Source organism: Acomys russatus, chromosome 1, assembly GCF_903995435.1.
Source record: "Acomys russatus chromosome 1, mAcoRus1.1, whole genome shotgun sequence".
Lineage (NCBI taxonomy): Eukaryota > Metazoa > Chordata > Mammalia > Rodentia > Muridae > Acomys > Acomys russatus.
Window position 1 is genome coordinate 93,901,542 of NC_067137.1, and position 24,870 is coordinate 93,926,411.

At 43.6% G+C, this 24,870-nt stretch overlaps 1 protein-coding gene across 1 annotated transcript; it reads left to right on the forward strand.

The window, feature by feature from the left end:
* The first annotated feature begins 1,958 nt into the window (after positions 1-1,958).
* Dnal1 (dynein axonemal light chain 1) lies at positions 1,959-17,766 on the forward strand. Its single transcript, XM_051149043.1, has 6 exons — positions 1,959-2,101; positions 4,943-4,998; positions 8,943-8,998; positions 12,159-12,285; positions 13,600-13,740; positions 16,969-17,766. Exons 1-6 carry the CDS (start codon positions 2,067-2,069, stop codon positions 17,007-17,009), a joined length of 456 nt encoding a protein of 151 aa, XP_051005000.1. The 5' UTR covers positions 1,959-2,066; the 3' UTR covers positions 17,010-17,766.
* Positions 17,767-24,870: the final 7,104 nt, after the last annotated feature.

The window sequence follows — 24,870 nt, forward strand, 5'->3', positions numbered from 1 at the left end:
GGTCCTGAGTTTCCCATTCCCGTAAACCCACATGGTGGCTCCCAACCATCCAAAAATGTATACCCCTACAGACATAATAAATGCTGAAAAAAAAAAGAAAGAGTACCGAACCACCCCCCACGTAACACACCACACACCACTACACACACACACACACACCCCCACACCCACACACACCCACATCCACAAACACATCACACTCACCTAAATTCAGTCCCATCACCGTTTTCCCCACTGTGCTTCTGTATACTGTGTTCTAGTATGACCGAAACTTACTAATAATACCATCAATTGACCTATTATCCACGGGCTATTTTGTATAAGTATTTCTCATTCTATTTGATATCCCGATTTTCCAACCTCTGCCATGGCATCTCATTTATGATTAGACTGGACCTAGATCTTCCTTAAATTGCATTTTAGGACTTTATCTTATCTATTCACAATAGCTAACCTTTTGGTTTTGGTTTGTTTTGGCTTCATTTGGATTTGGTTCATAGATTTCATTTCTAGTAAATTATGGCCAACAGTCTTTGACTTTAAGATCTTTGAAGCATTAAGCATATTCTTTACTTTTCCCACTTATTATTTCCTACCTAATTTTTTTCTTTCCTCTTTTCTATCATTTCTCCTCCTCCTCTTCCCCCCCCCAACTCCCTTTTCTCCCCCTCATTTTTTTCCCCCTCCCTACATCTTTCCCTCTCATTTTTTTCCTTTTTTTTCCCCCTTCTTTTCTTTCTCTATTTCTCTTCTCCAAAACTTTCTCTCCTCTTACTTACTAAACCACTCCTTTTTTTTTCCACACCTTTTTCTTTCACTAAATCCTCCTCCTTCTCATCTTCGCTTCCCACTTACCCCCTTATTCATGATTAACCTCATGGTTCTCCTTTTATACATTTAAAGTCCTGTGTAATTTGACATGTAATGATTGTACAGATGTGTGGAGTACAATGTGACATTTTGATACATATCCAAAGCAGATAATTATTATATCAAGGTAATTAACACATCTTTGACCTCAAATTTTTATTAATTTTTATGGTAATAAAAATCTTATGCCAGGTGGTGGTGGCGTATGCCTTTAATCCCAGAACTTGGGAGGCAGAGGCAGGTGGATCACTGTGAGTTTCGAGGCCAGCCTGGTCTACAAAAGGGAGTCCAGGACAGCCAAGGCTACACAAAGAAACCCTGTCTCGAAAAACAAAAACAAACAAACAAACAAAAAATCCTCTTTTATAGCTCTTTTGGAATACATAATCTATGGCCATTCCCCCTGATTGCACCCAGTCTTATCTGAAATGTGCAGTTGATCGTAGTCACTCTCCTGTGCCAGAGAACACTCCACTCGCCCCTCCTGTCTGACTGGTTTTTGTCTTTACATTTTTCCAGCCTCTGGTAACCATTACTCTACTCTTGACTTCTGTAAGATAAGATCAGCTTTTCTAGCCTCCATTCATGAGTGAGAACATAAAATATTTTTCCTTCTGGACCTTCTGCATTTCATCCCCAAAGCAAGTCCTCTAGGCCCATCATGGGGGCACAGATGCTCTAACACTGAAGACCCACTAAGTGTCGGTTTCCCATGCTCTCACCTATGGACCTACTGAGTTGGCAAACACTTGCTGCAAAAGCACAAGGACCTGAGTTCAGATCCTCAGAAACCGTTAAAACCGCCGGGCCCAGCTCTCGGGGGTGAGGGAGCAGGGACATGACGATGCCAGGGGATCCTCCTGCCTCTGCCTCCCAGGCCAGCCACCGCGCCCAGCTTCATTTGTGAGGTCTTAACAGTTATCTGGCCCAGGTTTATAAAAACGTGGCTATTAAGACCAACAAGTAGAAATGCCGGTAAGTGAATGGTGAGTAATAATCTAAGTTATTGAAGTATAAAAATAAGTTTGAAACAAACACTGAAAGGCCTTGTGAAATTCTGACTTCTTTCGTTCTACATTGCAACCATGGATCATTTTGTGCCAAATTCTTTTTTCCCATAGGAAGAAAAGACTGGTCAGAAGCCGTCTGAAGCCAGAGAGATAAAGCTGTACGCCCAGATCCCCCCAATAGAGAAGATGGACGCATCTCTCTCCACACTTAGTAGTTGCGAGTAAGTCCCTTTCCCATCCTCTTGTTAAGTTTTCCTTCCTTTTCGTGCACAAACTAGAAAAATGCTTTGTTTCTTTCTGTGGTCTTTGTTGTTGTTTATTGTAATTTCTCCCTTGACAAAGCCAAATGTGAAAAATTACTGGTTTGAGCCAGGTGTGGTGGCGCATGACTGTAATCCCAGCCCTTGGGTAGGCAGAGGCAGGCCTTGTCTACAAAGCAAGTCCATAAGAGCCAAGGCTACACAAGAAACCTTGACTCAAAAGACATATATAGGGAGTAGGAGCAATGGCTCAGACGTTAAGAGCACTGTCTGTTCTTCCAGAGGTTCTGAGTTCAATTCCCAACAACCACATGGTGGCTCACAACCATCTATAATGAGATCTGGTGCCCTCTTCTGGTGTGCAGGTGTACATGCAGACAGAATAAATTGAATATATATATATATATATATAATATATATAAACATGTTTATGATATTATTGATAGAGTGATACTGAACAATACAGCTTTTTTTTTTTTACAGTTTTTGTAAAATGATTGTAAATAGAAGTTTCCTAGCACAATAAACTATTACTGTGTTATACAGTCTACTTCCTAAGCAGAGGATAGTAATTCAGAGTTAGCCTAGGCAACTTGTCAAAACTCTGTCTCAGAGTCTCAAAATAACATAAAAAAGAGGAACAAAAATGTCTGGGGAAGGAGACTGGAGAGCCGGGCCAGTAGCCAGACACTGGAAGCAGAGTTCAGTCCCAGAACCCACATCAGTGCAGGGTAATTCCAAGCTCAGAAGGCAACCAAGGAATCACCAGGGCAAGCATGTCATATCAGCAATTGAAAGGCCTGCCCCAGTGAAAAAGGTAAAGAGTGATGGAGAGTCACTCAGCAGCATGACTCATCAACACCAGGCCTCCACCTGTGGACACACATGCACAGCACACACACACACACACACACACACACACATAGACACACAGAGGTCAAAGTCATTGGATGAGTACTTGCCTGGACCTTGTATGTGCAGGGCCTTTAGTTCCACCCACAGTACAGCAATAAAAGAGCGAAACAAAGTTTAACAGTATTGCTTATTACTTTCTCTTGGAATGTTGCCTACCAAAATCAAAATCATGTTTATTTACTAGATGCCTAAGAGACCACTTCTTCAAAGAAAAAAAAGAACTTTAAAATATAGTTCAAAATGCCTGGGAAATACAATAAATATGACAAAAGGAATTAACATCAACCTAAATGCAAGATATTGAGGGATTAGTATTAGCACTTTGCAGATAATCCTAATTAGGCTGGGTGTTGTGGCAGAAGCCTGTAATCTCAGTCCCTGGAAGACTGAGGCAGGAGGAACATTAGCACAGAGTCAAATTATGAGATCCTATCTCATAAAAACAAACAAAAGTGGGCTGGAGAAGAGCATTGACTGCTCTTCCAGAGATCCTGAGTTCAATTCCCAGCACCCACATGGTGGCTCACAACCATCTATAATGTGATCTGATGCCCTCTTCTGAAGTGCAGGAGTACATGCAGGCAGAACACTGTATACATAATAATAATAATAATAAATAAATTTTTTAAAAAACAAAAGATTCTAATTGGGATCAAAGTCTGCTCATTTTGTAGTCTTACTTCCCAGGCCCTTAAATATCAGGTTGCTACTCATTCCTTTCATTTATCTTCTAAGCATTCCATACAGTTTTTAGCAGGGTTCTGTGGCTAATTGAACCAGTTGTGCTTTTGTGACAGCAAACCCAGGCCTCCACGCTTCCCTGTCTCTGCTCAGGCTGTAGAATATGACGAGCTCCCGAGTCCTCTCCTCTTCTTCACCCTGGGTTTACCTAACTGTCTTCCCATCGCTTGCCCTTTCTGTAGGAGAGAAGCCGAACCCAGCTTCTCAGAAGCACAGTGTCTCCTAGTGCAAGCTTAGCATCTCAGCCAGTGAGACCGCTCTTGGACACACGTCTGTGAACCTGTTAGACCGATAGATACCTTTGGATTAGAAGGAAAAGCAAGCATGTTTATTACTGCGTGCACTTGTTCCTTGTGATGAAAGGAAAATGTTTGCTTTAATTGTGATCTTAAAGTAATCAAAACACATTTTTGTAAAGTCACCCGAGAGGCAGTGAATTTGAGGTTTGTGCGACACACCAAAGCGTGTGCTCAGGGAGCACGTAGGAAGAGGCAGCCTGCTCGTATGTTTGGGGACATCTCTTGGACAGGCTGTCTAGAGAGGAAGTAGACATTGCTCCCCAAGCACAGCCTCAGGTTTACAGGCATCGCTCTTTCCACTGGTAGCATTCTAGAGTGGGTGGTGACTAGAAAATATGCAGCTTGGACCCTTTGCTTGCCAGGTATGTATATAGTAATCACCTTTGCTGTTTCAAGCAGATTACAAATGCACAGTTCCCATTCGAGTCAGATCATGAGGGTAAGATGCTTGCTCTAGGATTTTAAGTTTGGCCTTGCCACCTTGTAACTGTGTAGTATTGGGGAAATTGTTTAACAGCTTTGCACCTCAATTTCATCTATAAAATGCAGTAAAAATACCTCAGGAAATCAAAGAATACATGTACTAACGTTTAATAGAGAACACCAAGTGCCCTTAAAACATTTGTTTTTAATTCTCTACAATGAACGTGGATTAACTTGTCTAATCAGTGGGGGAAAAGATTTCAAAATGAAGAAATAAATTCTATGACTGAAGGGAGGAAATGGATTCAGTATAAAAAGAAACATGAATTTAAAATCTTCCGTGGGCATTACTATTGAGAAATAACTTCTGACATTCCACTTAGGCTTTTCATGTTAATTAAAGTTTTCTTCTGTTCTCTTAAAGGAAGCTTTCCCTGTCTACTAACTGCATTGAAAAGATTGCCAACCTGAATGGCCTAAGTAAGTGATCCACAGTAACAGACAGCTCTTGAATGTCTAGTGATTGGAGCAGACATTCCAGAGACACTGTGTCATTTGGAGCTGCCACCTGTTCTAACCACAGCACATGTCAAATGACGGAGACTATATGCAAACCATGTCTTAAGTTTTGTTATCAGGGCGTGGGGGGGGAGCTGAATATTTTAAAGTCCTTTGAAAACTTTTATAGAGTTAAAGTTGAGATGGCTGAGACAACCAGATTTCTGTGTGTATTTTTTTGTTCAGATCTGTCTTGCATGTGTTTTGAACCTGCTGTACTTAAATTTTGGTCCTCACCGTCCTGTGGTCTCCATGTTCCTTATCCTTGTGGACAGAGCCACCAGCCTCCTGGTTGCACTTCTTCTTATTTCTGATGACGAGTTAGTTTCTAGTGGCTGCTGCACGGTAGTGAGTTAAGTGCCAGAAATTTATTCTCTCAGTTTTAAAAGTTGCAAATATGAAATTAGTTTTACTGAGCCAAAACTGAAGCCTCCCTCTGAGGTTTTTAGGAAGAGTCTTTCTCTTGTTTGTTCTGTTTTCCGGTGGCTGCGTTGTTCCTTAGCTTCTGTCAGTGTCATGCCAGTTTCTGCTTTTGTGGTCCATGTGCCTTCTCTCTGGTCTGTGTTGAGTCCTGCCTCTCTCCCATGAGAACACATGTACACTTCTAACACACCAGGTAGTGAGGACCCTCTCTACCTCAAGATTGTTTCTTTTATTCTTCTTTTGGTTTTGGTTTTGGTTTTTTCAAGACAGGGTCTCACTATCTATCCTTGGCTGTCCTGGAACTCATTCTGTAGACCAGGCTGGCCTTGAACTCACAGAGATCTGCTGGCTTATGCTTCCCAAGTGCTGGCACTATGGTAAGATCTTTAGACATCTGCAAAGGACTTTTCTGCTCTACAGAGCAACAGTTACAGGCTCCAGGGATTGGCATATAGGTACCTTTGGGGGAGCCAGCATCTGGTCTGTGACCGCTGAGTCCTCTTTCTCCTCCTCTGTGAGGGGCATTCGGGGGACCCCTGCTTCCCTTCTCCAGGGCTGAGCCTCACGTCCAGAGCCTTAGCTTCCTCACAAGTCTTGCAGAAAGAGTACATCTGAATGTATTATACATCCCTATAAATACACAAATCAAATGTACACATGTAAACTGGGACCCTTTGGAAAACAGTGCATGTCCTTTGTAGCATAGGATCTAGTGTACATTTTAAACTTTTGTTGTTTTTTTTGCCACCACACCCAGCTAAACTTAATTTTTTTATCAGTCATAATACACAAAATTTATGTGTTTTAAGTGTGTGTAAGTGCACGTGTGCATGTGTGCATTTGTGTGTTTAGGTCAGAGGCCAACATTGGGTATCATTCTCCAGATCTTGTGTAAAAAAAGGGCTTTCTTACAGGTTCACTGTGGTGGTGCGCACCTGTAATCCCAGCGCTGGAGACGCAGAGGTCGCTGGATCTCTGACTTCCAGGCCAGCCATCCAGGGCTACAGAGAGAAACCCTGACTCAGAAAACCAGAAAATAAAATAAAATAAGGCTTTCTTTACTGGCCTGACACTGGCTAAGTAGGCTAGCTAGCCAGCTAGTCCTGGGCATTTGCTTCTCTTGAGTCACTTAACTGGGATCACAAGTGTACAACATTCCAGCTTTTGTCACGGGTTTTGGGACTCAGACTCAGGTCTTCATGCTGGCACTGAACTAGCCACACAACCCACAACACACTGAATTCGTTTCCTGACCTGTTAAAATGCTTGTGTGGTTTGAAAAGCACCGCCTCTCAATTTTCCAACAGCATCCTAGCTGATTCTCTCTTTCTGTTCTTTGGTTACTGTTACACTGATGCCAGAGTTCTCTTTCTGACAATACTGTTCTCCCAGATCAGAGACCTCTTAGTTGTCCATCTCTGCCTGTGATCCCAGCACTCGGGAGGCAGAGGCAGGTGGATCGCTGTGAGTTCAAGGCCAACCTGGTCTACAAAGCGAGTCCAGGGCAGCCAAGGCTATACAAAGAAACACTGTCTTGAAAAGCAAAACAAAACAAAACAAAGAGTTAATGTCTGATATTGCAGTCAGAGACATCTCAGACCTTGCACTGCCTAGTCAGTCTCAAACATAAGCATACTTTGGTTTTGGTTTTGGCTTATTTGTGGGTTTTCTTTGATTTGTTTGTCTTCATTTTTGTTTCAGACAGGGTCTCACTGTGTAGCCCTAGCTGCCTTGGAATTCACTATGTAGACCCAGGTGGCCTCAAACTCACAGAGATCCACCTGCCTTTGCTTCCTGGGTGCTGGGATTAAAAGTGTGCATCACCATGCCTGGCCATACCATTCTTTTTTTTTCTTTTTTTTTTAAATAACATTTGTGCATTTGCTTATACAGTGCTTCTCACTAATTACAGCCTCATCATCCTACAAGAAAAACCCTTAAGAAATTAAGGTCAGGATCAAGAATACCACATTTAAGTGCCATCTCCTGTCTAGGACTTCTCAGATGTCCACCATCAGAGTCCCTACTTTGAGAATATAATAATTTACCTTGGATTTTAATATTTATCTACTAAAATAGCTAATGTAAAGATCAAATGATCAAACTATATATATAATAGAATTGGATATGGCACATACCAAATGGCGACTTAAGCTGGGTGTAGTGTACATATATATAACTGAGCTACTTGGGAGGCTAAGGAAGGAGTTTTGAGTTTGAGTTGTTAGGACCCTATCTCAAGAATAAAACTTTGTTTAAAGGCGGAAGGACTGAAGCTAGCTGTGGCAGCTCATGCCTGTGCTTTCAGTACTTGGGAGGCTCAGGCTACAGAATGAATTCTAGGTCAGCCTGTGCTGACCTTTCTCAAAATGTGGGGAAGCTGGTGATGAACTTCAATGCTAGAGTGCTTGCCTGACATGTATAAGGCCCTGGGTTCAGTCTCCAGAACTAAAAACAAAACAAAAGCCCTCAGGAAAGATCAGCAACGGTCATAGCTGGGAGCATGCTCTGTGCTTTGGAGCTTCTGCACAAGAAGCACCGCAGCCTGGAGACCTAACTGTCTGCAGGCGAGGAGGCCGACTCTACCCCGTGAGGAGTGCTCAGGGAAAGTGCAGGAGGAAGGATTTGCTGTGGCTCACGGTTTCAGAGCTTTCAAGTTCAGCTCATCGGAGCATTGCTTTGGGCCTGAGACAAGGTGGACCCCGTGACAGGATGTCATGTCAGGAAACTTGGCTGTGCTTCCCAAAAGAGCGAGGCAGAGGCTGTGAAGCAGGAAAATCTCCCCAGGATGCATCCACACTGGCCTGCTTCTTCCTCCTCGTCCTCACTTCCCATTCCCACCACCGCCTGCTAATGCCACATATTCTGTGTCTGTTAAGGGATTAATCTGTTAACGAAATCAAAGCCATCATGATCCATTCACTTCCCCCAACGTTCCGCCTCTGAAAACTGCTGCATTTGGAACTGAGCCTTAAACACGTGAGCCTTTTTGGCTCACATCCTTAGTGTCCACGCAGAGCACTCTGCACCCCCACACCTTAGTGCTGGAGGGAGGTGTTGACTGCTACTAGGCCTATGTCTAAAATGGTGCCTTCGTTTCCATTTTTACGGACCCATTAATAAGCTTAGACTATGTCAGATTTTTCCTCTGCCTTGATTTCTTTATAATTAAAGTAGCCTGTATGAATGTGGGGATCAAAGGACCACTTGTGGGAATCTCTTCCAGTGTGGATTCTGAGAAGGTGTCAGCTTGGCAGCGAATGTCTACTAAACGCCCCCACCACCCCATGCCTGCCCAACTCCATGCTTGCTTTGTAATAGAACCTTTCTAACTTGCTATGTGGAGATACTGGTTCTGTAAATGGCTTAGAATGTTGTTCCACTGGATTCATAACAGTTGTGTGTCTATTTCTCATAAACAAAATGTTTTCTTTCCATGACAGAAAACTTGAGGATTTTGTCCTTAGGAAGAAACAACATAAAGAACCTAAATGGACTGGTAGGTTGTTATTACTTTTTTAAAAAAGTAATTATAATTTTTAAAGGTATTTATAAAAATAATGTTTTGTTTTTCCAGACAGGGTTTCTCTTTGTAGCCCTGCTGTTCTAGAACTCACTCCTGTAGACCAGGCTGGCCTTGAACTCAGAGATCTGCCTGCCCCTGCCTCCCTCTGAGTCTGGGATTAAAGGTGTGTACCACCATGCCCAGCTAAAAATAATGTTTCTATGTTTGTAGAAACTTTACCAAACCAAATATGACATGTAGCAACAAACCACTGACAGTTTAAACTGCTCACATTTTGCCTGACTGCTTTATTTTTTTCAATTCTTTGATGAGTCAGTAAACTGAAATTGTATTATGCATGCTGTTTTGTATCTCCTTTTTTATCTTTATTTTATTTATTTATTTATTTGGTTTTTTGAGATAGGATTTCTCTGTGTAACAGCTCTAGCTGTCCTAGAACTCTCTCTGTAGGCCAGGCTGGCCTCGAACTCACAGAGATCCTCCTTCCTCTGCCTCCCGAGTGTGCGCCACCACTACCCAGCTTCTTCATTTATTTTTAAGTTATATTTATTTCTAGTGTGTGTGTTTATGCTTGTGCCGTGGCATGAGTGCGGATGTCAGAAGACAGCTTGAGGGGCTTGGTTCCCTTCCACTTGTTGGTCCTGGGAATTGAACTCAGGTCATGAGACTTGGCAGAAAGCATGTTGATGCACTGAGACGTCTCAGTGCATCCGAATCTCCATTTGAAATGTAATATGCAAGCCTGCTTTCATGTGATCCATTCAGTAACTCCGTGTGTTTGTTTGTTTGTGTACACACCCTGACATGCCTGTGGAGGTCAGAGGAATGTTTGAGAGCGTGTTGGAAGTGGGCACTGAATTCAGGTTATCAGGCTCAGCAGTCACCTCACTGGCCTACATTGGTGTGTGTGTGTGTGTGTGTGTGTGTGTGTGCGCGCGCGCGCGCACGCGTGCACATGAAGGGGCTTAGTGGGTTTCTCCCCGCTAAACGTGTGAGTGAGTTCCCGCTTGGCTAGTGTCCTCTCATGCCCTCATAGATTCCCGCTGCCTAGCTACTGCCTTCTTTTCTTTAGCTTTATATTATTTTTGATATCTGCTTGGACAAGTCCTCTCTCTTTTGCAAAATGTCTGTGACTTTTTTTGAGTGTTTACTCTGGAGAAATTTGAGAATTACTCTTTCAAATTCATGAATATAAATGCCTTTTGGGGCTGGCAAGATGGCTCAGTGGTTAAGAGCACTCACTGGCTGGTCTTCCAGAGGACCCGGGTTCAATTCCCAGCACCCACATGGCAGCTCCCTAATGTCTGTACCTTCAGTTCTAGAGGATCTGGTACCTCACACAGACATATATGTATGCAGAACATTAATGCACATAAAAATAAAGTTTAAAATAAATAAATACATTCCTTATGAAAATCTTAATAGAAACGCACTAAATGTATAGACGTATTTGAAACGGATTGATGTTTTTACTGCAAAAAAATTCTTCTTACAGGAAGATTTATTCATTTTGTTGTTCTTCTTCAATAAATTTATATAAATTTTAAATTCTTTAAGGCAGTAGTTCTCAACCTGTGGATTGCGACACCTTCATGGGTCGACAGACTCTTTCACAAGGTTCATATAAGACCATTGGAAAACACAGAGGTTTATGTTATTATACGTAACAGTAGTAAAATTGCAGTTATGGAGCAACATTGAAAATAATTTCATGGTTGGGCTCAGTACAGCATGAGGAACTGTATTAAAGAGTTGTAGTGTTAGGAAGGTGGAGAACTGCTGCTCTAAGGCCTTCTGCATTTCTTGAGCAAAATGTGTCCCTGGGAATTTTTGTTCTTATTGCTTTGATGAATGGGGTAGCTTTTCTTCAAAAAGTAGTGGTGTATGAGACAAAAAGCTATTTGCTTTAGCTGTGGCTGTGGCTTAGTGGTAGAGTATTTGCCTTGTGTATATATAAGGCCCAATTTAAGCCCAGAGCTGCCTAAGGGGTGGGGGAGGGGAGGAGGAAACTTATTTATTTTATGTACTTGAGTAATCCGTTACAGTCCTTAAGAATTTAGAAATCGGCCAGGTGTGGCGTGTACACTTTTAATGTCAGCACTGGGAGGCAGAGGCAGATGGATCTCTGTGAATTCAGGGCTAGCCCGATCTACATAGAGAGTCCAGGACAGCCAGGCCTACACAGAGAAACCCTATCTCAAACAAAACAAAAGTTGACAATCGCAGAGCTGGGGAAGTAGAAATGGGGTTCCTGAGGCTTACTGGCCTGCCAGACCAGCCAAACAGGTGATCCCCAAGCCAGTGAGAGCCCTCGTCTCAAAAATCAAGGTAGGCAACTCCAAAGGAACGAGACACATATACACAGAGACTGACCGACAAGATAGGATAGATACAGCCCCATGATGTGTTCTGGATGTGTGGGCTCTTAGAACATAAAAGTCTCTCTGTGTTTTGATTTTTTTTCTCTAACAAATGTTAGGAAAACTTGAATTTTAGAGCAAGTTCTAGGACTTAATATAAATGAGATCTTAGAGCCCTATATAACACAAATAAACTGGTTTGTGTAAAATAAAATTGGTTTATCTACTTTTAAGTTTTCTCAGGACCAAATAATATAACCTATTAGAAAGTAATTTGAAATTACCATTCAATAGAAATGACGGTGCCATTGCTTCTCCTCTTGTGACTTCAGTAGTTATTCTTGAGTGTTTGTGAAGCAATTGTAGAACAGAGTTCAGATCCACTTGCTCGGGGAGGGGATGTCCTGTTCCAGTGTCTTCATGAAGCAGACCTTCCACAGAGCGTCAGCTCTTCAGCAAGTGTGCAGGCAAGTCTTAGATCTCTTTAAAGCCAGTCCATGTGAGCCGGGCGTGGTGGCACACGCCTTTAATCCCAGCACTCGGGAGGCAGAGGCAGGTGGATCGCTGTGAGTTCGAGGCCAGGTTGGTCTACAAGGCGTGTCCAGGACAGCCAGGGCTACATGGAGAACCCCTGTCTTGAATAACCTAAAAAAAAAAAAAAAAAAGAAACAAACAAACAAACAAAAAACCAAGCCATTCCATGTATTTGTAAGGAAGAAGGCAGGAGCAAAGAGTTAAAAATAAGTGTGTAAATTGGATGCTTTCTTTTCCAGGAAGCAGTAGGAGAGACATTAGAAGAACTGTGGATCTCTTACAATTTTATTGAGAAGTTGAAAGGGATCCATGTGATGAAGAAGCTGAAGATCCTCTACATGTCTAATAACCTGGTGAAAGACTGGGGTAAGCTGAGCCAACAGGAGCTGGGCATGCACGGGATGCCCAGCTGCAATCCCCACACTCAGGAGGCTGAGGCCGGGCAGAGTGAGGGAGTGGGACCACCTCACAACACACTAAGAAGAAGCGAAAGCACCCAGTCAGGGAGAGTACATGAAATAGGAACCTTTCTTTCTAAATGCAGAGAAAAACAGCTCCAGGCATAACTAAAGAAATTCCAAAACTTTAAATACAAGAAGTGGATATTTAACTAGTTACTTAGGCTTGCCCCACAAACATGAAGACCAGAGTTCAGATGCCCAGGGCCCGCATAAAAGCTGGGACTAGACAGCGGACATCTGCAAGCCACGTGGTGGTGGGGAGAAGGATCTGGGCCTGAGGAACAGCCAGTCAGGCTGAATCGTGAGCCCAGGTCAGTGAGAGGCCGTCTTAAAAAGTAAGGTGAAGAAGATTGGAGGAAGACATCTGATGTTACCCTCTGGTCTCCATGTAAACAGACACACACACAACGTACTTACAAACACTCATACACACTTGACTTATAGTGAATATCGTTGTGTACGTCCTGGTCCTATTAATCATGAAAAAAAAATGTAGTGTCCAAAGGCTAAAGAAATTGATTTAACTTTAATAAACATGGAACTCTGATTTGATGCCTACATTGCTTTCGGTTTTTTTGGTTTGGTTTTTGAGACAAGGTTTCTCTGTGTAGCCTTGGCTGGCCTGGACTCACTTGGTAGACCAGGCAGGCCTCGAACTCACAGAGATCTGCCTGCCTCTGCCTCCTGAGTGCTGGGATTACAGGTGTGAACCACATGCTGCTTCCTTTTTTGTATGTTATTCTTTCAGCATGTTCTAACAGCCTGCTGTATACACCATGAAATATGCCAAACATTGTTCCAGCCACCACGTAGCTCACAGCTGAGAGAGGACATGTTTAATAAGCTAATGTTTCTGAAACTGCTATAAGTTCTGTGGTGAGGATTTGGATGGAATGCTTTGAGAATTCAGTGATGAAAGGAGGGAAGTGTAGAGGCAAAGGCAGCTTAGCTTATCCTCCCCTGATGCAGTGGCTCAGAGATTGGTTTGCTGTGCTTTTCAACACCAACTCTTCTCTGTCCCCCCATCATTAGGGCAGCATTAAAGCTAGAAGAGACAAGTCTTTACCCCCCAATCCCATACTCTTCTCAAATAATGGCTTTCTATGGTAGAGTTCCCCTTAAATCTTCAAATCCAGTTAGTGACTGGATTCTGTCTCCAGAACCATGAGAGTGTGACCCCACAGTTTATCAACAGGGAAAGTGTTCTTTGTACTTGCAGCTGAGTTTGTGAAGCTGGCGGAACTGCCATGCCTGGAAGACCTGGTGTTTGTGGGCAATCCCCTGGAGGAGAAACACTCTGCTGAGGGCAACTGGATCGATGAAGCGACCAAGAGAGTGCCCAAGCTGAAAAAGCTGGATGGTGAGTGGCTCTGGGACTGGGAAACGGACTGGGATTGTTGGGTTTTTGTTGTTGTCTGTCTTTTGAGACAGTGTCTTACTATATAGTCTAGGCAGGCCTAGAACTCCCAATATAGTCCAGGCTGGCCCAGCCACCACACCCAACTATAGTAAGATATTGTTAATATCTCTCTGAGATGTCATCATTACAGAGTAACTCATTAGGAACAGTGTGTATAAGTCAGTGGTCCCTGACAAGTATAACAGATGTATCTATGGTCCCCATTCCCAAGGCTCCTGTAGGACTCGCTCTGACTGCTCCCTGCCACAGCCGTGCTGCACACCTATACTGTGGAAATGGGTTTTTTTGTTTTATTTTGTTTTTTTCAAGACAGTGGTCCTCTGCATAGCCTGGCTGTCCTGGACTCACTTTGTAGACTAGGCTGGCCTCGAACTCACAGTGATCCACCTGCCTCCTGCCTCCCGAGTGCTGGAAATGGTCTTTTTGTTTGGTTGGTTTTTGTTTTTGTTTTGGCCTATGGTGGTCATAGGATTCTCTACTTAATAAATCACAGGCCTTCAGTTCTTGCTACTGGTGTTAAACGCCAGGGCCAGGATGCCCTGCTCCAGAGCCCCCGACTCTTCTTCCTGCATCCTTGGGAAGGGCCGGTCTAGACTGGAAGAATCATCACCCTCCTGCCTTACATTATCCTGTGTCTTTCCACTCACAGAGACAGAAGCAAGTATGTCCATGGTCTCTTTTTGCTTTCTGTCCTGTCCCTAAAATAATTATGCACACAGATGACTAGCCCAACTGACTAAAAGGAAGAAAAGAAAATGCCCAGCACTGGTGACGATGGCAACAGTGACTACCATACTGTGTCAAAGGCATATTTCCCGTATTCCCTTCATCACTGCACTCACATGGACAGTCATTCAAAGTAAAGGACCTACTCACCTGTCTCTCCACAGCACAGGAGTGTAGCACAGCTGCGGCAGGGAACACTCAGAATGAATCCTACAGGAGGCTAGGAAATGGGGACAGTAGATCTGCCTCTTATTGGGGACTGCTGACTTTAAATAGTTTCAATGTGTATAATCATTACCGTTGTCAGGAACATGAACATGGGCTACAGTGATGCTCAGTTGCTCAGACATTTGCCTTACAAGTATAAAGCAAGTACGTCCTTACATAAGGACTTCAGTTTGACCCCCAAAACCCATGTGAAATAGCCAGATGTCACAGTGCAAGCTGGTGGTCCCAGCACTGGAGAGGTCAGGTGTATCCCTGGGCTTGCTGGGCAGACAGCCTGGCCTAATCAGGGGGTTCCAGGCTAATGAGAGACAGACCTCTCCCTCTCTTCCTCCCTCCCCCCCCCCCCGCGCGCCCCGCGCGCGCGCGCGTGCACACACACACACACACACACACACACACACACACACACACACACACACAGACATAAGGTGGAGGGGCTAGAGAGGTGGCTCAGGAGTTAAGAATACTTACTATCGGGGGCTGGAGAGATGGCTCAGTGGTTAAGAGCACTGCCTGTTCTTCCAAAGGTCCTGAGTTCAATTCCTAGCAACCACAAGGTGGCTCACAACCATCTATAATGTAACCTGGTGCCCTCTTCTGGCCTGCAGGTATACAAACAGACAACACTGTATACATAATAATAAATAAATCTTAAAAAAAAAAAAAAAAAAAAAAGAATACTTACTATCATGAGAGCTGGGTTCAGATTCCAGCACCCACCTAACAAGCCATGCATCCCACAAACACTTGGAACTTCAGCTCTGAGGGATCTGACACTGTCTTCTGGTCTCCAGGGACACATTACTCATGTACACAGACCCACAGGATCTATATTAGGGGTATTGTTTTATTCTTCTGTTGATTTGTTTTTTAGATAGGATCTTGCCATGTAAAATTAAAAAGTATGTAAATTATTAAAATCTTTTTTTTAAAGATTTATTTATTTATTATTATGTATACAGTGCTCTGCCTGCATGTACATCTGCAGGCAGAGGAGGATATCAGATCACATTATAGATGGTTGTGAGCCACCATGTGGTTGCTGGGAATTGAACTCAGGACCTCTGGAAGAGCAGACAGTGCTCTTAACCACTGAGCCATCTCTCCAGCCCCAATTTTTAAAATCTTAAAGGAAGAGCAAGGTGGACAGCACCTCAGGAACCACACCTAAGGCTCTCCAGTATCCACATATGTACACATACGCATGTGCACCTACACACATGAACACACACATAGCCAAGGAGATGAACACCATAAACCGAGCTTTCTTGTGCTGTTGTGGCCCCTCATTCCTTCTCCCCGCCACCCAGTCTCTGATCTTGGTCTCTGGATCAGCTCTGGAAAGTCAGAGCTTTAAACAGCCTGCTAAATGGCTGCCTTTAGACACACAGCTAGGCCTAAAGGGATGTGGCGCAGGAGTGACCCTGAGGCGGACCAGCTTCCGAGATGCTGGCGAAGTGCTGTCCCAGGCGTGCCGGAGCGCAGGGGGCTGTGGGGCCCTTCGAGTGACTTAGAGCGCATGCGCGTGAATGAATATTTCACGTAAAAAAAGAGGGCCAAGAGTGTATAGTTCAGTGGAAGAGTATGTCCTTAGCATGTGTAAGGCCCTGGACTCAGTCCCCACACCAAATAAAGAAGGGGGTGGCAGGTGGAGGAAAAGGAACACAAGGTACGTTCGACTCTTGAATTTGCTGCCATTCTGTGTTCATCTTTGATTGAACTCTAGAGGCCCTTTGAGCCTATTAGTCTTCACTTCTTTTAGAGTTGCATAGAGGACATGAAATCCTTCCTTTAAGAATGAAACAAGAGAGCTGGGTGGTGGCACACACCTTTAATCCCAGCACTCAGGAGGCAGAGGCAGGCGAATCACTGTGAGTTCGAAGCCAGCCTGGTCTACAAAGTGAGTCCAGGACAGCCAAGGCTACACAGAGAAACCCTGTCTCGAAAAACCAAAAAAGAAACGCTACACATTCAAACACTGTCTTGAAAAACAAAAACAAAAAACAAAACAAAACAAAAAAAGAATGAAACAAGACAGGCAGACAGTGCACGCCTTTAATCCCAGCACTTAGGAGGCAGAGGCAGGTGGCTTTCTGAGTTCAAGGCCAGCCTGGTCTACATAGAGAGTTCTAGGGCAGCCAGGGCTACATAGAGAAACCTTGTTTCAAAAAACAAAAAGAAAGAGACCAGAAATAATTTTCTTTTTCATTTCAGGTACTCCAGTAATTAAGGAGGATGAGGAGGAGGAAGGCTAAGGCTGTACTTTCTACTTCATGTTAATTTATTTAAATGTTATGAGAAAAATAGATGAGTTTTGTATAATGTCTATTTTAAAGATTTTGTGGGGGCAGAGTTCTTAGCATAAAACACACCTCTCACTTCCATCCTTAAAAACCCTATTTCGTGTTTCTCCCTCAGACTGATAGCACTAACTTTAGTTTAGTCTCAACTTGGAAACTACACATTTCCTGGTTTTGTCCAGTTACATATGTCATCTGTCTCCTAAAATTTATGGACCACAGTCATTTTTAACAGCAAAGGGACCTGCTCTCTGCACTCAGTTGCTTAGTATTTTTTTAGGCCAGGCATTTAAAAGATATACGTTCAATTCTATACAAGGTTCATATCCTTCTAACTCAAAAGCACAAATGTATCAGCGCAGCGGTTCAGGAGGCAGCGTGGTGATGGGAAACACTCTGTGAGAACCCAGCTGTGCCTGGGACTAAGAGGAAGAAGGACTGTCTTGGAGCCTTCTTAGCTCAGCTTACCCTCGCTTACTTCTTTTTCCAAAAATGTGTGCACCGTCAACTGGAATTCAGGTTATGCCACATGGATGGCCACTCAAGTCATTATATGTACAACCAGACACCCATAATCCCATCAGTGGCTAATGCATCTGGCACACTCACTCCTTTGATAGTAAGGGTTAACTTTTGTGGACCTTACTTTATGCAGAGTTTTAAAAATAATTTCTCATATGTTTAAAGCAGTAGAGAACAGTTCTAAGTATCTAAGATTTGTAAAAACTTTGCCCTAATGATTTAGCCTGGTGCCCTTTGCCTCATGGCTATAGGAGTACAAACTTAGAGACTGAATCTGGTGCTTCTAAATAAATGGAACAGTATCTCAAGATATATTTTTGAGAAGATCTAAGTTAAATAGCTTTTAAAGTGTATCATGTAAGTGGTGTGGAGGGAAGAGAGAGCTGTTTGGGATGGATCCTAGGCAAATGGCAATATGCTGCAGACTGTCGCCTATGGAACGCTGTAGGTGTCTTAACCTCAGATCTGCAAAGCAATAGGTGGGTATGGAGATTAGAATTTACCATGTAAGAAAATATTCTGAAAAATGTAAAAGGTCATCAGTGCCAGACGACGTCTTTAGTGGCCTGTGACGGAATCATTGACTGATGGCAGAGAAGTCAGGAACCCCTGCCAAACTGTGCCTAAAGTCTCAGCCGGGGCTACTGATGCTTGCTCCTGTCTCCACGTGATTTGATCTGTGAGTAGTCACAAGGAAAGGAGGCAATCCTTTTTCTAAATGATTGCATAAGTAGTCTTGGTTTGAGAAACTTAAAGCTGTCATTTCAGTAAGAATGACTTGATTTCTGTAAGAGTCACACTGATCAAAAAGGACCACTGCTTTGACAATCAACTCTAAATCCAAGCAAGATGCCTAGTCTTGGGCTAGAGAGATGGCTCAGAGGCCGAGAGCATCTGCTGCTCAGGACCTGCGTTTGCTTCCCAGCACCCATGTGGAAGCTCACAACCTCCCAGGGCATCCGATGCCCCTTTCAGGCCTCCCTGGATACCGGGCACACACATGTTGCACAGACATACATGGAGGCAAAACACCATACACATAATAAAGTTTTAAAAGGAAACATAGTCTAATAACACATATGTTCCTCTTTAGCTTTTCCTATGGGAAGAAACTTTACGCTGACTGGCTTAACCATTCAAAACCATTGATATTTCTGTTGCGAGCCTCTGTGGGGAGACTTCATTCTCCTTCGTGGTGCAGAAGGCCATACGCTGAGGGGAACAACACATTTGTTACTTGTAGTTTACGCAAGACAAGCCCCGTTACTGTGTATGGCTATCCTTCCTGAAAGGTACCCTGGGAGTGAGTATGGGAAATGGATGACTTCTTACTGGATCTGTGAGATGACTTAAGAGTATGTGTGTTTGGTTTTTTCCAAATTCTGTAATTGGGAAACACCCCTCTGCTGTTTCTTAATGTCTTTTAATCACTGGCAGTTCTCACAGATACGCCAGGTGCTTTTCTGTGTCCATTTTGCACAAAAAGTATTTTCAGCTCCTCTCTACAAATATTGGAATGATTTTGATACATCTCTGTTCCTGGAATTAAAGCTAAAATGCATTCAATTAAAAGTGGGATGGAAGGCCAGCCTGGTCTGCAGAGCAAGTTCCAGAACAGCCAAGGCACAGAAAAACCCTGACTTAGAAGGAAAAGAAAGAAGGAAGGAAAATGGAACGGAAGGCCTGATAGAGGAAAGAGTTAAGAATATAGAAGGACATCCTTTCAGATCATTCCTTAAATCATCTTTTACTGCTAAAAATGTGGTTGAGATGAGGTGGCCTTATGCCAGTCAGATGGATCAGCCAGCTTGGACTAGATGCTTTCTGTGTTTGTTTGAGCGTCTGTTCTTATGATAATGGTAGAGGGCTGGAACGCCCTGTATTTTATTTTGTTGGTATTCTACTCTCTTTGTTTCCTAATTCTTAGCTAATGCCATATTATCTAGCCAGGCCTTGGAAGGCTTTTGTGCTCATCACTTCCTGCTCCAGAGGTCCTCAGTATCGGCACTGTTTACAGTTTGGACTGCACATCTCACTGCCATGGGGATGTGCACTGTAGGCTCTTTAGCTGCAGCCCTGTCTTTTACTCCCGACATGCCAGTAGCTCCTCCTCTCCAGTTATGGTGACAAAAGATGGCTCCAAACATTGCCCACTCTTCCCTGGTCACGGGGAGACAGGCAAGATCTCCCCTAGATAAGAACCAGTGGGTCTTGCTCCTGCGTTCCTCTGTCTAGGCTCTGTTTACTTTCACTCTCTAGTCAGGGTCACTAGGAAGTCACATGCTTTACCATCATGGCTGCAGCGCATCAGCACTGTTGCCCGTTTTGTGCAGTGCTCAATTTTATGTTCTGCGCAGTCTAGAAACTCAGAAATCTGTAAGATGTCTACTTCAGTTACTCATCCCTGCCCATTTAATCTACCTCTCTCACCATCAACAAAATCCAACTTTATAATAGATTTTGTTTGGTCTCTAAAGCTTAATATTTGGAATAAACTTTAGAAAATGTGTCCTCGTGCACAGACTTTTTTGCAGGCTTCCAGCGCCACTGTGGTCTGAAGGGTGCTATCCCTGACTGGTCAGGAACTTGGCATGCTTCCTGCAGCTGCCCTCCATGTGGCTCCAGAGCGCAAATAGGTTGAATAGGTATTTCTTCAGATAGATAGATACCTTGTCAGGGGTCTGGAAGCAGCAGAAGGAGCAATGAGAGATAAGTCTGTAGTTGGCTCAGAGTTGGTGAAGTTGAAAACAGAATTGGAATGTTACTTTTTTCTTTCTTTCTTTCTTTTTTTTTTTTTTTTTAGGTTAAAGTGAAAAAGCAGATGGCCAGCCCAGAACGTTTACATTTAATCATTCACTTTGAAAAACGGGCAGGGGAAGAGAGGGAAGTGAGGCGCTGCCCTGACTGAGGTAGTGAACGGTGAACAAACAGCATAGGCAAAGGGAGAAAACTAACTGCAAGCTGCCCTTTGCGCATGCGCGGGCGGCTGTGGACATGCATCCTTCATGTGGGCTGCTGATGAAGGAAGACCCAGTGCGGCAGAGTTGGAGCTCATTCTGCCCGCACTCGGTACTCTTTTACTTTACCCAGTGTGACCTGCACACCGCCACCCCACAGAAGCATAGAATAGGTAAATTTGTAATTCTTAGAGAGCTACATTAAGAATCACTGGACTTTTAGAATTCCATGTTTGTGTATCTATCCCTGCCTTTTATTCATTATTAAATGTAAGAAAGGAAACGAGGGGGCTGGAGAGATGGCTCAGAGGTTAAGAGCACTGACTGCTCTTCCAGAGGTCCTGAGTTCAATTCCCAGCAACCACATGATGGTTCACAACCATCCATAATGTGATCTGATGCCCTCTTCTGGACAGAAGGTGTACATGCAGGCAGAGCACTGTATAAATAAATAAATCAAAGAAAGAAAAAGGAAAAGGAAACGGGAAAAACCTGACTTCCGGCCTGATAGAAATTGGCTCACTTAGCACATAGGAAAACTGTAATCATATTCTCAATAATTTCCCATATTGGACAGATTAGAGAGGACCAACAACCAAATTATGGTGTGACAAATTTAACAAGAAAGTAGAGAGAATAAACTTTTTAAAAGAAGATTTACACTTTAAAATTATGAGTGTGGCTGATGGTGGAAAGTACTTCCAAAGGGGAGGTGGGGAGCCACGGAACCTGCACACAGGTCTCCCAGACTCAGACTTCGAGGCTTGCTCCCTCAGGCCACAACTGCTGTCTGTCTGCGCGGCCATTTAGGAGCTCTTGCCTTTCTTTCCTATTTGGGTAGTTGTGTTCAAGATCATCCTTGTGGGAAGATAAAATACTTTTCCTAATTAGAATGGAAACTCTGGGTATTTTCTCTTCTTTCTTTTGTTTATTTTCTTTTTCTTTCTTTTTTTTTTGTGTGTGTGTGTGTGTGTGTGGGTTTTTTTTTTTTTCTGTTTTGTTTTTCAAGGCAGGGTTTCCCAGGCTGTCATGGAATCACTCTGTAGACCAGGCTTGCCTTGAACTCAAGAGAGTTCTGCCTCTGCCTCCTGAGTGCAGAAGTTAAAGGCATATGCCGCCACCACCTGGCCCGTTTTAAAAATTCATTTACTGTTGGCTACATAACATGGATGGGAAATGAGCTTCTCAGTCACTGGGTGTCCCTGCCTGTGACCCTGTTGCCCAGTGGGGCCACTCCTGTCAACAGCCTGTGAAGAACAGAAAACAACATACACAGCCCAGCTGCTTCTCCCAGGCTGTCCTTCGTGGCCAGGAGCATCATTCTCAAAGCTTTGGCTTCTAGAACCATGTTCATTCTGACGAACATTTTAACATCTGTTAATGCTTTGGTAATAATCTTTTATACACAGGACTTTTGTAGCATGACTTTATGACTAAACTTATTGTGCGTTAAATTATTTAGTAATATTGAGTTTCTGAATGTTATTTTGTGGAACTTGTTTTAAAATATATGTAATAAATCATGTTATTTTATAAAAAAATTCCTTTGGTTATTATGTTTTAGTTAATATAGAGTAACTTCCATGATATTTTATTTTTGAAGCAGTTTGGCTTTTTTTGTTTGTTTGTTTTTGGTTTTGTTTTTGTTTTTGGAAACAGGGTCTCTCTGTGTAGCCTTGGCTGTCCTGGACTCGCTTTGTAGACCAGGCTGGCCTCGAACTCACAGTGATTCGCCTGCCTCTGCCTCCCGAGTGCTGGGATTAAAGGCGTGCACCACCATGCCCGGCTAGCAGTTTGGCTTTTGAATAATATAGTCCATGTGATGGGGGTGGGGGGAGGGACACAGAATGGGAGAGAAGAGAAAGGGGGGAGATAGAGTGCACAACAGGGGCAAGGAGACTTTCTCTTCCTTCCTTTCCTTTTTGAGACAAGGTCTCAGTGTGTAACCCTGGTTGTCCTAGAACTCACCATATAGAGCAGGTTGGTATCAAAGCCAGAGATCTGCCTGCCACCCACGTGCTATGGCTAAAGGCATGTGCCACCACACTTGGCTGAACTCATTTCTTTTTCCTAATTTCTTCATCATTTACTACCAGTAAGAACGTCCTTTCCTGACTTTCTAACTCAGCCACCATTATGTATCCACTGCAGAGAGTGCTTCTGCGGTCAGCAAGTCGCTCCTGCACTGGACCATCCCTGATAAGGCTTAGCCAAGAGACTCCTGAGAAGCAGGGGGACCCAGCAGGACAGGAGCACCATACACCTTGCCAGTGAAGTCTGTGCCATCAGCCAAAGCATAATTCTGTTAGACTGGAACTTCCATGCCCCTTCTACTATCCCACAGTTCTTTAAATATGCCTTTCTAAAAGAGAATTCTAAAATTTCTGAGCTTATAGTGAGAAAACTTCAAATCAAACCAGTTACTTTTAATTCACTGTTTTCTTGCCCAAAGGGTGTGTATCTATCAGCATCTCAGGAGACCAAGGCAAGTTCAAGCATAACCTCGACTACAGAGGAAACTCAGTTCCAAAAGGCTGAGCACAGGGGACTGAACACCTGTGGTTCTGACCTTGCTTTATGTAATGTATTACATACGGATGGATGGGCATGTCGATATGCATAATTGTTACATCCAATCAAACAGTGAAAAATACCTTTCCTCATAGGATGCAATCAATTCTTCAGCTATATAGAGAATGTATAGGCTACGCATGTTGGAACGGGACTATAGTACCAGCACTAAGGAACATGAGGCAGGAGATTGTAAGTCCAAAGCTACATAGCAAGTTGCAGAACCTCTTCCTCAGTACAATGGGAGACTAACAAGAAGGAACAAACTCAATGTGTTGGGGGGGCGGGGGGCTGTGGCACAATGTTAGAGTGCTTTATCGGCAAATGTGATCTTATATTCACTCTCTGCTACCGAAGACAACAATCTAGCAACCGCTGAGCTGAGATTGTGTTGGCAGGACAATGTAGGCTGGTAAGGTGACACAGAGGTAAGGGCATTTACCATCAAGGCTGCCATCCTGGGTTTGATCCCTCAAACCTGCATGGTAGAAAGGGAGAAGTGACTCCTACAAGCTGTCCTATGTCCTATGTCCTCCACGTGTATGTGCCCACACTCAAGAGGTGTGCTACGTCCCTATGGGAAGTCAAGGATGCTGACGTCATGAAAACGCAGAATCCAACTTGTTTTTAAGAATGTGTATCTAGCTGGGCATGGTGGCACATGCCTATAATCCCAGCACTCAGGGAGGTAGAGGCACTGTGAGTTTGAGGCCAGCCTGGTCTACAAAGCAAATCCAGGACAGCCAAGGCTACACAGAAAATCTGTCTCAAAAACAAAAACCAAGAAGAACGTATATCTAAGTGTGTGCATTGGGAGTGGGGTTGGTCAGCACGCGATAGCAAAGTGTGTGCATGTGTAATAGAATCTTTTTTTTTTTTTTTTTTTTTTTTTTTTTTTGGTTTTTCGAGACAGGGTTTCTCTGTGTAACCTTGGCCATCCTGGACTCACTTTGTAGACCAGGCTGGCTTCGAACTCACAGCGATCCGCCTGCCTCTGCCTCCCGAGTGCTGGGATTAAAGGCGTGCGCCACCACGCCCGGCCGTGTAATAGAATCTTATGTTGAGGGAACCACATGGTAGGAGGAGACTGGACTCCTGGAATTCGTCCTCTGACCTGCACACCAACATACATACACATGGTATTTTTAAAAAGAAAAATCTGGAAAAACACATACCAATATTAGCACTCAGAAGTTACTAGTCACAATTAACCAGTGGCCCCAGAGTCCTGCCATCCCATTTTCTGCCCCTGATTTGTGAGTCTAGTGGTGCCTCCAGGGATGACAGGCTTGTGGTTCATAGCACATCAGCTCTGACCACAACCCTAAGTGAAAGCTCCGTCGCCCTTCCAGATTTACCTAGGAACTCAGAGATGGGCATCTGCAGTCACTGACTCTAGAGCCAAAGACACAAATCTTTTCTCATCTTGCTATGAAATGGCTGCTGGGAAACAAATGCTCGCTTTGCACATGTGTGACCTCCCACCTCTGATTCTCCACTGAAACAAGGTGTTAGTCACACAGTGACTTTAAAAGAAAAAGGTCTCTGGATATCCTAAGCCCTATTCAAATTGTTGCCATATTTCAGAGAAGCATATCTTCAGCCATTATCGCTCACTTGCCTTGAAGAAGTCATGGGAAAATTGAACCCACTAAAAGGTATTGCAAAACCCGGATGTGGTAGCACCCAGGAGGAAGAGGCTGGAGGACAACATGTTCAAGACTAGCCTGTGCTTCAGTGGGACTGTACCTGAAAGAACTAGCAGG

Bases quoted from the DNA above. Each gene is read 5' to 3' on its own strand.
- Dnal1 (XM_051149043.1), top strand. From the start codon at position 2,067: ATGGACGCATCTCTCTCCACACTTAGTAGTTGCGA. The intron at 8,999-12,158 runs GTAGGTTGTTAT...TTTCTTTTCCAG, and splicing joins TAAAGAACCTAAATGGACTG to GAAGCAGTAGGAGAGACATT. The intron at 13,741-16,968 runs GTGAGTGGCTCT...TTTTCATTTCAG, and splicing joins CAAGCTGAAAAAGCTGGATG to GTACTCCAGTAATTAAGGAG.